At 47.4% G+C, this 15,732-nt stretch overlaps 1 protein-coding gene across 5 annotated transcripts in view; it reads left to right on the top strand.

The window, feature by feature from the left end:
* The window catches only part of ATXN7 (ataxin 7), a 139,017-nt gene extending 123,650 nt beyond the window's left edge, over window positions 1–15,367 (top strand). For 4 of the 5 annotated variants that reach the window (XM_045862021.3, XM_045862022.3, XM_064594188.1 and 1 more), the window contains 5 exons: window positions 285–550; window positions 2,085–2,283; window positions 2,640–2,761; window positions 7,592–8,555; window positions 11,315–15,367. In XM_045862021.3, the coding sequence (XP_045717977.1) occupies window positions 285–550; window positions 2,085–2,283; window positions 2,640–2,761; window positions 7,592–8,555; window positions 11,315–11,332 (1,569 nt within the window). In that variant the 3' untranslated portion in view covers window positions 11,333–15,367. Of the gene's footprint in view, window positions 1–284; window positions 551–2,084; window positions 2,284–2,639; window positions 2,762–7,591; window positions 8,556–9,370; window positions 9,426–11,302 lie in introns of all 5 variants that reach the window. The other variant, XM_064594199.1, reaches the window with a different exon arrangement.
* The last annotated feature ends 365 nt before the right edge of the window (window positions 15,368–15,732 follow it).

The following is a 15,732-nucleotide window of genomic DNA, read 5'->3' as shown; positions in this document are numbered from 1 at the left end:
ACATACCAGGTGGCACAGCTAACATTCCTCCTTTCTCCTGGTAGAAGTAACAGCACCACATTCTCATATATTTGGAGCCTGGATTCTATTCTAGCAAAAGAAAAAAGGTTACACTCCTGTGATTTTTAGCTAATCAAATGGTGAGCAGCCTTTAACTATGCTAATAGTCCAGATTGTTTTGTTTTGTTTTGTTTGTTTTAAATTGGGAATGGTGTTTTTGGATATATGACAGAGAAACAGTTATTGATGAGATTCCTCAGTTTTTGTATTTTTTTGGTCTGTAGACACATTCCTTAACTCAGCGGAGGGCTGTCCAGGGTAGAAGAAAACGATTTGATGTGTTATTAGCCGAGCACAAAAACAAAACCAGGGAAAAGGAATCGATTCGCCATCCGGACTCTCAGCAACCAACGCAGCCTCTCAGGGACCCGCAGCCCGCCCCTCCTAGACCTTCACAGGAGCCACACCAAAACTCTCACGGAGTGATTCCTTCTGAATCAAAGCCTTTCGTAGCTAGTAAACCTAAACCTCACACCCCCAGTCTTCCAAGGTAAGCCAAATCCTCCAGCGCTCTCCCTCCTTCAGAGAACAGACTTGCAGACGCTACAAAACCCCAGTGTAGTCATGATGTCGAGGAGTGTGCATCAGGCTCACTCTAAGAAGATGAGAGATTTCTCTGATTGGGTTTTAATTTAAGGAAAAAAAATTGTTGAGTTCATCAGTAAGTTTCAGCCAGGGCTCTTCTTGGCCAAATGCAAGCAGCAGAATGAAGCGAGAATGATCATCTCCACCCCTGCTCAGCTTCAGGGGTCTCTTAACCCCATTGAGCAGGGCTGAGACTTGGGTCCTGACTGCAGGTTAGTGCCTGGAATATCTCACATGGCTTTGGCAGCAGATTGCCATTCGCTTGTCTCACTTCTTGCAAAACACAGCCATGGGAGTCCTTGCTGGGGATGGGCATTCAGCCTGAGTTTTTACAGCATCCATTTATCAACCTGTTTTTTCATTCATTCATTCGAGACCTGGGCCTAACCGTGTATTAGGCGTTTTGGCCGTTTCGTAAGCGATGGATCTCAGAGTGTTTCACAAGAACTTAATGTACGTTCCTCGGAGACAGTGAAGGTGGACTTGGATATATGTGTGTTTGTGCTTGTAGATTTAACGAAGTTGAAGTGAAGGACTTTGTCCCCAATTTCTAGAGGGAAGGGAAAGAGAAAGGTATAGAGAATGAGGGTCTGCCCTGTCAGACACCGGCAGCAAGAGCTTCTGCTTAGGAACGTGCCAGGCCCTGGTTGCTGTGCCCCCAACCTTTCCCCCCTTGTGCCTTTTCCTTGACATGGTCGTATCGGGGTAGAAGTGGCTGCCCACGGAAACCCACGTGTGTAGTCGAGCCACTCCCAACACGGGCCCTCTGGTCTGTGAGTAGCGTGGTGGGGGAGCAGTGGGAGGCGGCACCCCAGAACGTGGCCAAGCCCAGGTTGGCCGTTCCGTGGCAAGTCCTTTGTCTGGCCATCTTCTCGTTGAAATTTTTCCGTCTATAAAAAAGTAAGCTTAATTCTAGAATCACCAGGCATTCATATATGTAGGAAACCTACAGTACTGCCCCTGAGTTGTAGGCCGTAGATTTTCCACATCACGTGGTCATGCTGCCTCCTCCTTTTATCACCTCCTGTCCCTCTCAGGGTTAGAGCACGTTGCCAGTAACCTCATTTATTGCCTCAGTAACCCAAGTCCAGGTGAAATTTGAAGAGGAATCAAAGAAAGACTTCTCTTAAGTTCCACTTCTATTTCCTGTTCTTTGGGGAGAATAGGAAGAGGCCCCAGGCCATTCCATCAGCTATAGAAAGGAGAACCATTTACAAGTTACCTTTGGGTAGATCTGGCAGACAGCTTCATGTGACGTCGTGCGGTTCAGGAGAGTGGATTCTTCGCTCCCGGCCACCTGATCAGCATCTGTTGCCCCCAGTGCTAGTGGGGGACCCCAGGACTCCCTAGGTGGTCTCAGACACGTTGTTGTATCTGGGTTAAGGCGGCTGATTCCCAGATGTGTGATCTGATCGGTGCTGCACTTTCTACTCACCAAGGCCTCCAGGCTGCCCTGCTCAGCAAGGTGGGAGTGCCCCCATTGACCCTCCTCCAGTCCATGAATCTCCACACCCTCCCCTGCCTGCCACTGAGCCAGCTTCTCGGTTATCCAGTGAGGAGGGAGAAGGCGATGACAAAGAAGAGTCTGTTGAAAAACTGGACTGTCATTATTCAGGTCATCATCCTCAGCCAGCATCTGTAAGTTCCACATGTACCCCCGTGTTGACCCTCCCCACGCAGCAGGAACAGGGCACTGCAGGGGGGCGTGCCAGGGGCCTTGGCATGCCCATACGTGTGGGAGACGTGGTCAAGGTGTGAGAGCAGCTCAGAACAGGGCGCCCCAGAGGCGGCATGCACTCTCTCCTGGGACACCTCTTCTCCCTTTCTCTTCCATGAAACTCAGGGCTAGGCATCTTCACTCTCATGCTTCACAGCCTACGATACTCAGAGTAAGCTCTTTGACGGTTAGCTCCTTTCCTGAAGGAGAGAGAACCCTCACCACCGGTGCTCCTGTCGGAGTGAGCAAGCACGTGCGGTTATGCTCTCTCTTGCAGTTTTGCACATTCGGGAGCCGGCAGATTGGAAGAGGCTATTACGTGTTTGACTCCAGGTGGAACCGGCTTCGCTGCGCCCTCAACCTCATGGTGGAGAAGCATCTGAACGCGCAGCTGTGGAAGTGAGTGCCTGTCCCACCACCTCTGGGGTGCGGAGAGGGGACCGACTTTACCCGGTGCTGCATCCTCTCTGTTTCTTATGGGACTGATTTGATAATGATGATGATGATGATTTAATAAGCTTATCTAAAAATTTATTTATTTATTTTCCAGTGAGTAGGGGGAGGGGCAGAGGGGGAGGGGAGAGAATCTCAAGCAGACTCCCCACTGAGCCCCGAGCCCGACGCGGGGCTTAATCCCACGACCCTAAGACCATGACCTGAGCCGAAATCAAGAGTCAGACGCCCAACTGACTGAGCCACCCAGGCGCCACAAGATAAGCTTATCTAAAATGAAAACATGGCCTTTGACTGTCCCTGAGAAGGCCCCTCATCATTCATTCATTCACTCTTTCAGCAAATAGGTCTTGCTCTGGGTGCTGTGGTTCCAGACAGAGGGACTCCCACATGTCGGGGGAAACAAAAACCACTAAGCAGAAAATCAGGAGAGGTTATAGCTTGTCAGAAGTGAGATCATGGAAGCAGCAAGAATCACTGACACTTACTGAGAGCTTACTGTACGCCAGACAACTTAGATTTAATTTTCACAATATGCCGTCTCGGGGGACCTTGATTATCCCTCTTTTACCTAATGAAACCAAAAAGCAAGGTCACACAGCAAGTTGGTGAGTAGGGTCAGGATTTGGATCCAGAGGCGGTTTGGTTCCTAACAGAGAGCTGCGATGGGAAAACAAGAAGCCAGAGGGATTCAGGGAAGGCCTTGCTGAAGAGGCGTCCTTGAGCTAAGATGGATGGATGAGAAAGAGCGGCCATGGGATGGTGGGGTAGAGCGGGCTCTAGGCAGAAAGAACCGTATGTGTCAAGGTCTTGAGTCAGAAAAGATCGTGGCTTGTTTGAGAAAAAACAAGAAAGCGAGCATGCTCTAAGATGAAACTGAAGAAGCTGACAGGGGCCAAATGACCCTGAAATTGATTCTGAGTGCAGTAGGGAGCTGCCGAAGGTTTCAGGAAGAGGAGCCATGTTCTCTGGTTTACAGCATGAGATAAGACAGTCATCTTGTGAGCCACAATGTGTGCTAGTGTTTCCTACATGGGATTTTAAGTGGAAGAAGAGTTTCATGGCCAAAAGGCTCAGCTTTTTCTGAAGTGAAATCGTTTTCATTATTGCAGGACTTCTCAGAGCCTTTGGGGGGGGGCACACTGTTCATTGTAACTCTCAAAGCAGGGGAGATCATGTATAATGTGGAATATCTCCCAAGTTCTTTTGACCTGGGAACCTCTTTTAGGGGAGCATCTTAGGGAACTAATGTTGGGTGGAACCTACTTTGGGAAACCCTTGAGTTTTGCTAAAGGAAGGGGGCTGTCCAGTCATCCACTTATCATTCCATATTCTCCATTTGGGCATCATTTACTAGTGCCTTCCTGAGTGGACTCTGCCAGTACATCCATTTGCCTTACTGCCTTGGTTTCCTCATAAAGTCAGAGGAAGCTGGTCAGAGGCCTCAGATAGTCCACAGTCTGAAGTAGCTTCATGATCATTAATAGGACTTGCATTTATTCTCTTAGAAAATCAGACCCAGAGCAGTGCTGCTCTGCTTTTCTAGTTCACATTTCTCCCTGGTCTTTTATTAGATAAGAGACTCCTCTTCCCTCTTTATGAAGGAACTTGGTCTTTGCTTAGAAAAATGAGTCCGGGGCGCCTGGGTGGCTCAGTCGGTTAAGCGACTGCCTTCGGCTCAGGTCATGATCCTGGAGTCCCGGGATCGAGTCCCGCATCGGGCTCCCTGCTTGGCGGGGGGTCTGCTTCTCCCTCTGACCCTCCCCCCTCTCATGCTCTCTCTCTATCTCATTCTCTCTCAAATAAATAAAATCTTTATAAAAAAAAAAAAAAGAAAAAAGAAAAAAAAGAAAAATGAGTCCGGACACTGGTTTGTTGGGATTCTGGGGGTCTCTCCACATCAGAAAACCCCGAAATAGGTGAAATCTCAGCTGCTTATTTCTTCAGATGATCTGTTAGGACTTGAAGAGTTCATTGAGCTCCCCAAGCTGTGGATTTAGTGTCCTTCTAAGAGTTTAGCAGGGTCCTCAGAAGGCCTTATTCCCATTATACTGATAAGTGGTTTATGTCCAGCAGTTGGGGTGAATATGGTTTCGGTTCATAGTGGCTGCTGTGGGGAGGTTTTTGTCTTTGTGCCATGACCTCTTGAAGACGCAGAATCATGAGGTTGTCTCCACGGTCTCTTTTTTCTGTCAGAGGCTGACTGCCTCATCAACCACTTGATCCCAGCAAGGAGGAAATCATGCCTTTCTGTTAACATGAACTTTGGTTTTAAAAAAGCCAGTACAACAGAGAGACGTTTTGCTCAGTGGTGAGCTGGCACACAGGCCTGGGGCAGACAGGAGCTCAGAGAGAGGTGCCGGGAATGAGACCAGGCAACGCAGGCGAGCTTCTCAGGCAGCCCCTGAGATTTGCTGGAAGGAGCTCAGCACTTCTCAGTTCAGGAACAGTCCTCAGGTGGCATCTTTGACTTACTCAAGGAAACTCCCAGAGTGGTCCAGGTCCCATCCTACTGGCTCAGCCAAAAGTCTTCCCTTCCAGGAGGTCTTCCACTTTCAGTGGCAGCCTTCTCAGTCCTTTACCCTGTAGTTACTTGTTATGGTTAATTTGGGGATAAGTGGAAATGGGATTTTAGTATGTCAGTGAAATAAGTCATCTTCAGTGTATGGAGTCTGAACACTGGGGAAATTAGACCAGAATTTCCTCTGGAGCGTGGCCATGACCCCACAGGCCAGTTCTGAGCTCCTGTGATTTCTTTCAACTGCTTGTCTGCTGTTGATTGGGGACCTCTATTCCACACATCCTAAGGAAGGGATGGGATCTTTAGCAAAGGGTTTTTCTTTGGCAGCGGGTGGGCATTGGCGGGGAGTAGAGTGGTGGGCAATGGTACTTAATTTTTTAGATTGGTAATCAATTCACTGGGGTAAAAAAAAAAGAAGAATGAATGTAAAGAGGTATACAGTTCAGAGTTTTAGTCTCCCTGACCCCCACATTCCTATTTCCCACCCCACCCCTCCACGGACAGAAGCATTTTTATTAATTGCTTGTATATCTTTACAGAGTTCACTTATACAGACATAAGTCAGTACGACTACATATTCTTTGTCTTGTTTTTATATGAAAGGTAATGAATGACTTAAAAGAGCTTTTTTTACCAGGAACCAGTATGTTGTGCAGAGAGCTCCGCATCTCTCCCTGTCTGGAAGCTTTTCCTTTTTCCAGGATTTAGTTCCAGCAGCCTGGTCTTTAGGCTTCGTCTCCCTAAGCCCCCCTGGTGGCCGTGAGGGGCCACTGCACCCAGTGAGCAGGAGCGGTGCTACACCCCTACCTTCAGAGCAGGGCTTCCCAGAGGTGCCAGTGCCCACAGATTGCCTGGGGATCTTGTTGAGATGCAGATTCTGATGCAGTAGGTCGGGGTGGGGTGCAGGGACTCTTCATTTCTCATAAGCCTTTCAGATAACGTCCGTATCTGTCCTCTGTGATAAGCATGGGGATAGAGCCCCGCTTCTCAGTTTTTGCTTCATTTTGGAATCTCCCAGAGATTGAGAAACTTCTCATGTCTGGACCCTGCCCTACAGGGATTTGGGTGTGGTCAGTCTGGATGCACTGGTCTCTGGGGCCAGAACGACACTCCTGAATGGGGTGGTTACAGCTGGTACAAATACAGTCAGTAGTTGCTTTTATTAAAAGCTATAGGCCTTACAAAGCATCTGGAAAGCACTTTAGCAGCAGTTGAGGACACTTCTCATTTGGCAGATGAGGGGTTGGAGCCCCAGCTGGTGCAGTGACTGGATCCGCCAGAGCTGCCCCATAAAGTCAGGAGCGATCCGGTCTGGACACTTGCCTTCCATTCAGGCTGTTTTCTGTGTTGTCACCTGGGTGTTAATTCTGCCATAGGGGTTTTTGAAATTTAGATGCTGTCATATTTTAAAACCAGAGCAAAAACAAAAGGGGACCTCCCTGGTTTGCCATTTGAATGACTCATCTTCAGATAGGTACCTAGCCCAGACATTATTAACAGAATACCTTTTTCCAATACTGTGATTGGAAGCCCCGGGAGTTGTAATTCAAGCCTGTAGGTAGCACCTAGCAGTTGCTATTAAATCGCTGTGCCCTTCCTTTTTTCACATTTATTCATGAATTCCCTCAACATTTGCCTGCCTTCTGTATTCCTGGCACTGTGCTGGGCACTGGGGTACAGTTATAAATACGCTGTGGACTGCTCTGTCTGTAGGGAAGTTAGACCGTGATTAGCAGTCACACATGGAAACTGCTTTGCGTGCCCCCAAGTCTGGGAACAGGCAGCGTGAGTCTGTGGAGGACCAAGCAAGTCCGGATGATCAGGACAGATTTTGTAAGAAAGTGATGATGGTCTGAAACTGAAGGGTGAGCAGAATATGGGGTCAGAGCGTTGTAGGCGGCAGATAGGCAGTGCCTCACGTCCAGGCCTGTTTTGCGATGTAAGCAAGGTCAGTGGGTGGAATCTGGGAACTGGGAGGCGCGGGGGTTGGGGGGGAGAGATGGGAGGAGGCAGTGTGAGGCTGGGGACCGGCAGGGAGTGAGGCACGCATGCTTGGCAGACCATTATTCAGAGAGCCCGAGGAAGGCATGAAGGAATTTGAAGGAGAGAAGTGGCAGGAGGGACGGGCTGTGCATTTCAGATGGGTCCCTCTGACAGGTATGTGCTGCTCAGTGCCAGAGGTGAAGAGCACGTCCATCTGAAAGCTTCCGTGAGTGGCTGTGGCGATGGTTACTCACTGTCCTCTCTCTCTGCAGGAAAATTCCCCCGGTGCCCAGCGCCACACCCCCCGTCTCCACACGTGTTCCCCATCGGACGAACTCGGTGCCGACAGCACAATGTGGGGTTGGCTGTCTGGCCACAGCCACTGTGTCGACCTCCCCCGTCCTGCTCTCGGCCACCTGCATCTCCCCAAACAGCAGATCGGTACCAGCTCATGGAACCACACTAAATGCACAGCCCGCCGCCTCTGGGGCAATGGATCCTGTGTGCAGTATGCAATCCAGACAAGTGTCCTCTTCATCCTCGTCCCCCTCCACCCCCTCTGGCCTTTCCTCAGTGCCCTCCTCCCCGATGTCCAGGAAACCTCAGAAGTTGAAATCCAGCAAGTCATTAAGGCCCAAGGAGCCTTCTGGTAACAGCACTAACTGTCACAACACCAGTAGCGGTACCAGCGGCGGCTCAGGAAAGAAACGCAAAAACAGCTCCCCGCTGTTAGTTCACTCTTCCTCCTCCTCCTCCTCCTCCTCCGCTTCTTCTCATTCCATGGAGTCTTTTCGCAAGAACTGTGTGGCGCACTCTGGGCCTCCCTACCCCTCCACGGTAGCATCTTCCCACGGCGTGGGCCTCAACTGTGTGGTAAATAAGGCGAACTCCGCGAGTGTCCGGCACGACCAGTCAGGGAGGGGCCCCCCGGGGGGGAGCCCCGCTGAGTCCATCAAGAGGATGAGTGTGATGGTGAACAGCAGTGACTCCACGCTTTCTCTCGGCCCGTTCATTCACCAGTCGAGCGAGCTGCCCGTCAGCTGCCACGGCGGTTGCTCACACGCTCACACTCCCCTGGACAGACTGCTAGGAAAGAAGAGAAAGTGCTCGCCCGGCTCCGGCGGCGCCAAACCCACGAAGGTTGCCAGATTGCCAGCCGCCAACAACGTGCACATGAAGCACGCGGGCGCCAGCCCGGGGCCCCCAGGACTGACGAACAGTTCCCTCCCTCATCAGGTAGGAAAGGGACCGTGAGCCCGGTGGGGAGGCTCACTTCCTCCCCCTCGAGCTCTTCGGCCAGCCCGGAGATCGGTGTGCGGGGGTTGGTTGGTTTGCCTGTAAACACGTGTCCAGCTTCGTGGTCTCTTTTCAAAAAGGAAGAGCTTGTGGCCATGTGAAGGTAAAACAGCATTTCTCTGCCAGAATTTCCTAGGACTTGGAAGATGCTCCTGGGTCAGGAAACCACGAAGTGCACTTTAGTAGCTAGGGCCGCAGAAGCCATCCCGCGTGACGGCAGGGGGCCCGCCGCAGCTAGGGGGTACGGGCCCCAGGGGCGCGCGCGTCCTGGGACACCGTTCGGGGAGGATGCAGGCCGTGCTTGCCTGGGGACTGGTTCTCTCGTTTGTTCCTCTGAAGAAAGCTGGCCTGCAAGCACACTGATCTAGAAAGGGATGGGTTAAATTTTTGAAAGAAAGACCTTTTAATAATTTTCCCACCAAAGGACTTTGGATTTTCCAGTTAACTCTCTCCTTATCTTTTCGCCCAGTTTTCCAGGGAGGCAGGGAAGCAGCAGTAAGTGTGGGTAGAGACAAAGACTAAAATCTCATTTAAATGAAGAAATGTGAATGCAGGCCCATCTGTAGAGCGGTGGCTAACTGGGTGTCAGATTCATAATGACCCGTGACTCTCTGTCTTGCGCTCTCTGGTCCCCGCCCTTCCCTTCCCCCCCCAGTTCCCGTCGTCCCCTCACCCTCTTCTCCTGGAGCTCCTTCCTCCAGCCTCCTTTGCTCTAAGTGCCTGTTCATCTCTCCTCTTGTTACTTCACTCATCAGCGTGTCTCCTCTCCTTGCCTGCACTCGGGGATGTCAGCAGCACCCCCCAGAGCCCTGAGGTACGGTGCAAAGCTGTTCTGTTCTGTTGGCTTCCTCCTCTGCAGAATTCAACTCAACTGGCAGGTTAGGATTGTTCAGAAAATACCAGGAAGTTTCTTACAGCAATAGAGTTCCCTCCACTATCTGTGTGAATGAATACCCACTGCCAAAGGTGTGGGGAAAAGATTTATCCGTGAATTTAAGTAGCAACTGTTTAAATTCTTCTCTTTGAGCCTCAGGTCTATAGGGGCTGTTTATATGTTGCTTGGCTGTTTGAGCAAGGGGTCCCTGGACATGTGAAAATGAGCTTTCAACACTTGGTTTGTAGTTATTCATTATAGTTTATCGGCATAAAAATTCAGTGCAAATACTGCAGGAAGTGGTTTAGCCAGCCATCCTTTAAAAACTTCCTTCTGAGGGTAGTTTCTGTGAACCTGAGGGAGGGGTGTTCCCTTGTGTTGCGATGCTCCACACGTTCTTTTACTGCGTGCACCTGTCTTCCCACAGACAGCGCTGCCAGCCCTTAGTGCCCACAAGTCACAGAAAGGAGGGGAGGAGGCTGGTGGGCTCAGCGGAGATTAACAGTGTTTGTGGAAAACGAGGGAGTGGGAGCCCATCTACACAGAGCAGGTGCTCCCAGAAACCTGTCACCCATTTCAAAGAAACTGCAGATCTGGACCTGGCATGAGAAATTTGGCCATGTTTAAAAGTTATGTAGTGTGTTGTTTTGAAATCTCGTACAGCCCACACATCTCCTGACCACGTCTGGCTCATGAGCTGCCAGTTTGCACTTCTGATGCCCACCATTGGGGAGGGCCCTGTCTCACTAGGACAAAAAGTCTGAGTTTGGGTTCTTAAAATTAGTTTCAACTTAAGTGTGGATTTGGTAGATTTCCCCCGTGTGGTAGAAAACTTCATTATGCTGCATAAATCTTAAGGGGGGGGCATGGCTAGAGATTGGAGGATCGGTGAACCCCCAAAAAAGTGTTGGGTATTTTTAGTGTCTGTGCTCATTTATCTGCAGGAGGGATCCTATAGCTTTCATCAGGATCTCAAAGGTATCCATGACTCCAAAATGCTGTAGAGATTGCTACACTTAGAAGAGTAGGAACCTCACCTCCCTGTATCTTGGGGAGCTGATTTTAAGATTTAATTAATTTATTTTTTAGGTTGGTGGGGTGGGGCAGAGGGAGAGAGAGAGAATCTCAAGCAGACTCCATGCCGAGGGTTGAGCCCGACACAGAGCTCGATCCCATGACCCCGAGATCACCATCTGAGCCCAAACCAAGAGTCGGACGCTTAACCGACTCTGCCACCTGGCCGCCCCTTGTGGAGCTGATTTTAAAACAGAAAACTGAGCTGGCTGAAGACCCCTAAACCAGGGAATGTGGGCGTGGTGGGCTGTACTGGGAAGCCTGGCAGATGGGGCTTGGCAGCTTCCCCCATCCGCCCTGCAGTCTGCTTGTGGCCTCTCCGCCCAGGACTTCAACAGCTCACTGTGGGTCACTAGGGGCCTGAGTTCCCCCACCCCAGGCACGGGCACCTGCATGTGCTACCCCATACGACCGTGTTCAGTTCTCAGCTGACAACCTGGAAGACCTTCAAGGAAATGAAATCACTAAATAAAACCAGAAGGCAAACATGAGAGCCTTTTCTCTGAGCTAGAAACCTGGCCTGCTTCTCTTCTGGACGGTTTTCTCAAAGTCAGTGGTTTAGAATGATTGTGCCCAAGGCAGGCAGTTGAAAGCTAAGGCCAGGTTGCATGGCCAGTGCTCCTGGCGTGACCCAGCGCCGGAGAGAGCGGAGCGGTGTGGCCTCGGGATGCTCTGTTGGGCGTCAGGGCGGTGCCGCGTGCAGCTGCTTACTTACCTTTTCATTGTTTCCCTACCCCCTCTTTTTTGAAAGCCAAAGGCACGTCCCTGACAGCTGAAAATAGCGCGGGGAGGAATAATCTGGACACTTTTGACGACAAGTTACACCTCCACTCAGCACTATGGACTCCACGATGCCTTTGAGTCTGTTTTCCCAACCTCCTGTGGGCCTCGAGGGTAGAAATCTGCCGGGCTGTTGTTGTAACGAGGATTTCCCTGAAGCTATGTCCATAGCAGTGAGTACGTGTAAAGGACACTGGATCAAGTTCAGCCACCGAATTGCTTCTGTCAGTGTTAACGTGGTCTGGACTGCTTGCTACCAATCTGTGAGAAGTTGTTGCTTTGTTTTTTTAACTTGCAGTAAATCATGGAGCCACTCTTTGAGTAGATTGGCGGGGCGAAAGAATGTCTTGGCAAGAGCATTACTGTAGACTTTTCTCCCTTCTTCCCCCTTCCCGTCCCAGTTCTTTTTTTACACTGTCTTCTGTAGGTCACCCTCCAGCAGTTAGGTCCCCCATCTGGAGACGCCTTCCAGAGGAGAGCAGAGCTGCGCCCTGAGCAACCCTCCGGAGAAGGCATGTGCTGTTAGGTTTTTATAGCAATGTTCCGGGAATGGAATATGGACGTTAGCACGAGGCATCATGACAAAATAGCCTGTATTTTCCCCCAGCTTTTTGCAAATAATTTGGGGTAAGAAGCTGTCAAAAGTTTCTAACTTACAAACTGGTTTAAAGCCATCGACACCCAGAGAGCAAGTATACCACATTGTAGAGGCTTACTTTTCAAGGTACTTTTCATTCTATGTGATTTTTTTTTTTTTAAGAAAATGCAAATGCAAACTAGTTTTGATAATGGAAAGCCAAATTTTGGTTGGGGGACAGGGGTGGGGGGTGGGTAGATAAAATCACTATGGGGGAAATGTTTTTCCAAGATTTCCAAAGAGGTGGAATTTTTTATCCTTTAAGTTTTCATGTTATACAATAAGGCAGATTGGGTTGGTTGCCCTGCCAGTCTCCTGTTTTTAAAAAAAAAAATGCCTTTGTAAAGTGAAATTACTAGAATGCAGCAGAAACTGTCATTCACGAAGTCATTAATATATGTAAATGTTTCCAGGGCACTGTGTGCATTACCCTCAGTCTCCGTGGTTGCTGTCCTGGGACTGCATGTCAGTTTCTGCTGTGAGCACTCCCCGTCTGGTGCGTGTCTGCTCTCCCTTCCTCTCCACAGGTTCACTGGGATGCCGTTGGGTCTCCCGGCATCCAGGGAGGGGAGCAGGCAAATGTGTACACATACCCAGGCAAAGATGACGTGCTGCATACACTTGCCCGACAGACCCTCCTTCCCGGGGATTAATACCAGCCATCTTCCAGGGAGAGTTCTGGAGTCCCTCGGGGTTATTTATTTATTTATTTATTATTTTTTTGAGTACCCCATCCCAAAAGAAAGAGCTTCCTGTGTTAAAACGTCAGTGCTTGAGAAGGTATCATTGCACTGGGGGGACGAGCTGGGGCACTGGCACTGGTGATTCCACGATCACAGCTCCTGGAACAAGAACCCAGGCACTTTTGCTTAGAAGAACACAGAGTTGCCGATCGCCACAGGGTACATTTCCCCGGGCTCTGATCACTGCTCCGGGCAGGGCCTGGACAGAGCCAGGCAGTGCATCCTTTCTTTCCCTACAATTCTTGGGTTACAAACGTCAGTGTCAGGGAATTTCGAGTCAACAACAAGTAGAATGAGTAAATACTTGGTTACCAGCCTAATAATGTGAATCGCTACAGAATTATTATGTAAGACAACAAAAGCTATATGCAGATACTTTAGCTATAAATTGATGTAAAATATTGATTTTTTTTTAAAGGAAGGGGAGAAGAGTATCTTGTTCACTTATTATGCAATCAGTAAATATTTTTAAAAAATGATACTATAGGAGAGCTTAGTAAGGAGAGCGCATGGAAGGGCCAGTTTGGTGTAGTTAGGAGAAATCAGTCTGGTTGTTCCATCCCAGTGGAGGGAGAGAACGGAAGTAAGAGGGAATCAGAACGTACTTAAGTTGATTCCTTGGTGACAAGTGCAATGGGGCTATGGGTAGAATTTATTTTCAGAGCCAAGGGGACTTGATGGATATAAATAAAGTTGCTTTTAGCGATGGAATTTATAGACAGATCATGTTGTTCCAAAAGATGTGAATAAGATCCATGATAGCAAGTTGATTCAGAATTATGTAGATATTTAGATAAGCGAGTGTTGATCATTTGATTTCTTAGACTGAGGTTTTAAATGAATTTCATTATGTCTCCCGGTAGTACACAGATCATCGGGATTAGGAAATTAGCCATTTTGGATTCTGCCTGCCACAAACAGACCTATTCTGAACAGTGCTATTAAATTTTAGACTGTTGAAATATTTTATTTTCTCCTACAACTAGTTTTTATTATAATGAACAATTAAGACCATTTAAAACACGGGAGTACAAGTATTTTTTTGAATTAAATTAACTTGCAAAAACCAAATTTGCAGTGGTTGGGTTGTTTCTAGACAGACTTTGGTATCAATTTAAAACCAAGATAATTTTTATATTCTTTCCAATAGAATTTCATGACAACTCCTGCAGTTTTCTTAACCTACAAAAAAAAAAAAAAAAAAAAAGTGCTGCATTGATGAACAAAGAATTCTACAAAACCTACTTTTGTATCTTTATTTTGGAATTTCTTGTTCTATTATAAATATGGAAGTATCCCTATTTCAGAAGACATATTTTGTTAAAAATGAATTGTACATATTTAAATATGTATTTTTGCACAGGTCTTTTTTTCTGATATCCTGTTTTGGTACAATTGAGATCATCTAGTATTTATTTATTAATTAATAAAAGTAAATACCTTTTTATAATTTGAAGTGGTTCACTGCCAAGCCAATAGTTCTAGATCCTGCCTCCTTTACAGTTTAAGGGATGCCTCTGTTCTGTGAAAGTCTTTTTGTCCCTTTAATGTCTCGGGAGCGGATTCATGCCGATCAAGTGGGCATGGCTTCTCTAGTTGCCTGATTTCCCGATAGACTACACGTAACAAAGTGACACACTGCTTTTCTTTTGTTCGTGTTTTATGTGTGAGTGCGCGTGCGTGCCTGTGCGTTTGTATGTGCACACTCTGAGCACGTGTGTGTGTTCATGTGTGATGTGGTTTAAAACTAACGGGAAAAACTGAAAGTGCCTGAACCTAGTTTTAAGCTTCGACAGATTCTTTAAAAAGACTTGAATGTTCAGTTCAACTTTTGGAGTTTGCTTTTTCCACCTAAATATTGTTTCTAAAATCTTAGGTGAGGAGTTGAAAACCACCAATGCTGGTAATTTTATTAGGTATTTTAAAATTAAGGCCTTTTGGTTCACAGTAATTCAACTGGTGACGGACTGCCTGGTGGCACAAAGGGTTACAAATCTTTTGGTCAGCCAGTGACTTTCACAATATGTCCGTTTTGTTACTCACTCATGAAATACAGAGTTTAAAATAGAATATTTAAAAGATTTTATATTCCAAAAATATAATACAAAGTACCTCTGAGAACATTGAAAAATGCATAATTTGAAAAATGTAACTTATAAAGGCAGCTGTCTTCCTGCAAGAGTTCTGTTGCCAAGGAATTTCTTAACTATCTCTCTGTCCGGGCGGGGTGGGGGGGGTGGAGAGTGGGGGGGGCTGCTTTGGAAAATGATTGTTAAAAGTTTCGTTGTTTAGCAGAAAATAATCATTTTTACATTTTGTGCAAAACGTTCTGCATTTTCCGATCATTTAAATGAGCACTACATACTGTCAGTGTGAATGTAGAGCCTTGAAAAGCATTTTGCTGTTTCTTTGAGCTTGGTTATAAAAGCAATCTCCTGTGTTAAAATGTGTGAATAGTTTGATAATTTGTACACGTAATCAAGAGCATCTCAGCTGGACTTTTGTGTTGGCTGCTGTATAGAACATGAACAAATGTCAAGGGATAGAAAATTACTTTGGATATTTAAAAGAGAAGAAATATATAGTCTATTTGTTTTGTAACAAGTTTCTGTAAATAAAATAATTTATACTATTTATAAGAAAAGGTTGTGCTTTGCTTTATGAGAAATTAGTTTGTGGAACAAACATGTTACTAAATGGGCAATAAAATTAGGACTTCTCAATAAATAAGGTTGGCTGCATGAAATATTTTACATGTTTCTGCCTCGTGATACTAAACCCCTTTCAATCTAGTCTGACTTGGCTTCATTTTTTGGCATCAGACACCCTTGTGAAGCACCTTTGGTTTCCTTCCCTTCTGCGTAAGCCAAGTACAGGGCTTACGATGTTTCCCTTCTTGGGCACAAAGCTTTGTTTTGGAGAAATTAATAACTGGGTAAACTGTGAACACTATTGCAGGTTTGTCAACAAAGGGAAGTTGATAGATTGAGAAACACGTTCTGTTTGTAC

The sequence above is a fragment of the Mirounga angustirostris genome, unplaced genomic scaffold, assembly GCF_029215605.1.
Source record: "Mirounga angustirostris isolate CCGP_5_RB_7025 unplaced genomic scaffold, mMirAng1.0.hap1 SCAF_1, whole genome shotgun sequence".
NCBI classification, from domain to species: domain Eukaryota; kingdom Metazoa; phylum Chordata; class Mammalia; order Carnivora; family Phocidae; genus Mirounga; species Mirounga angustirostris.
The sequence above is the reverse complement of the archived record's forward strand: the minus strand, read 5'-3'. Positions and strand labels throughout refer to the sequence as shown.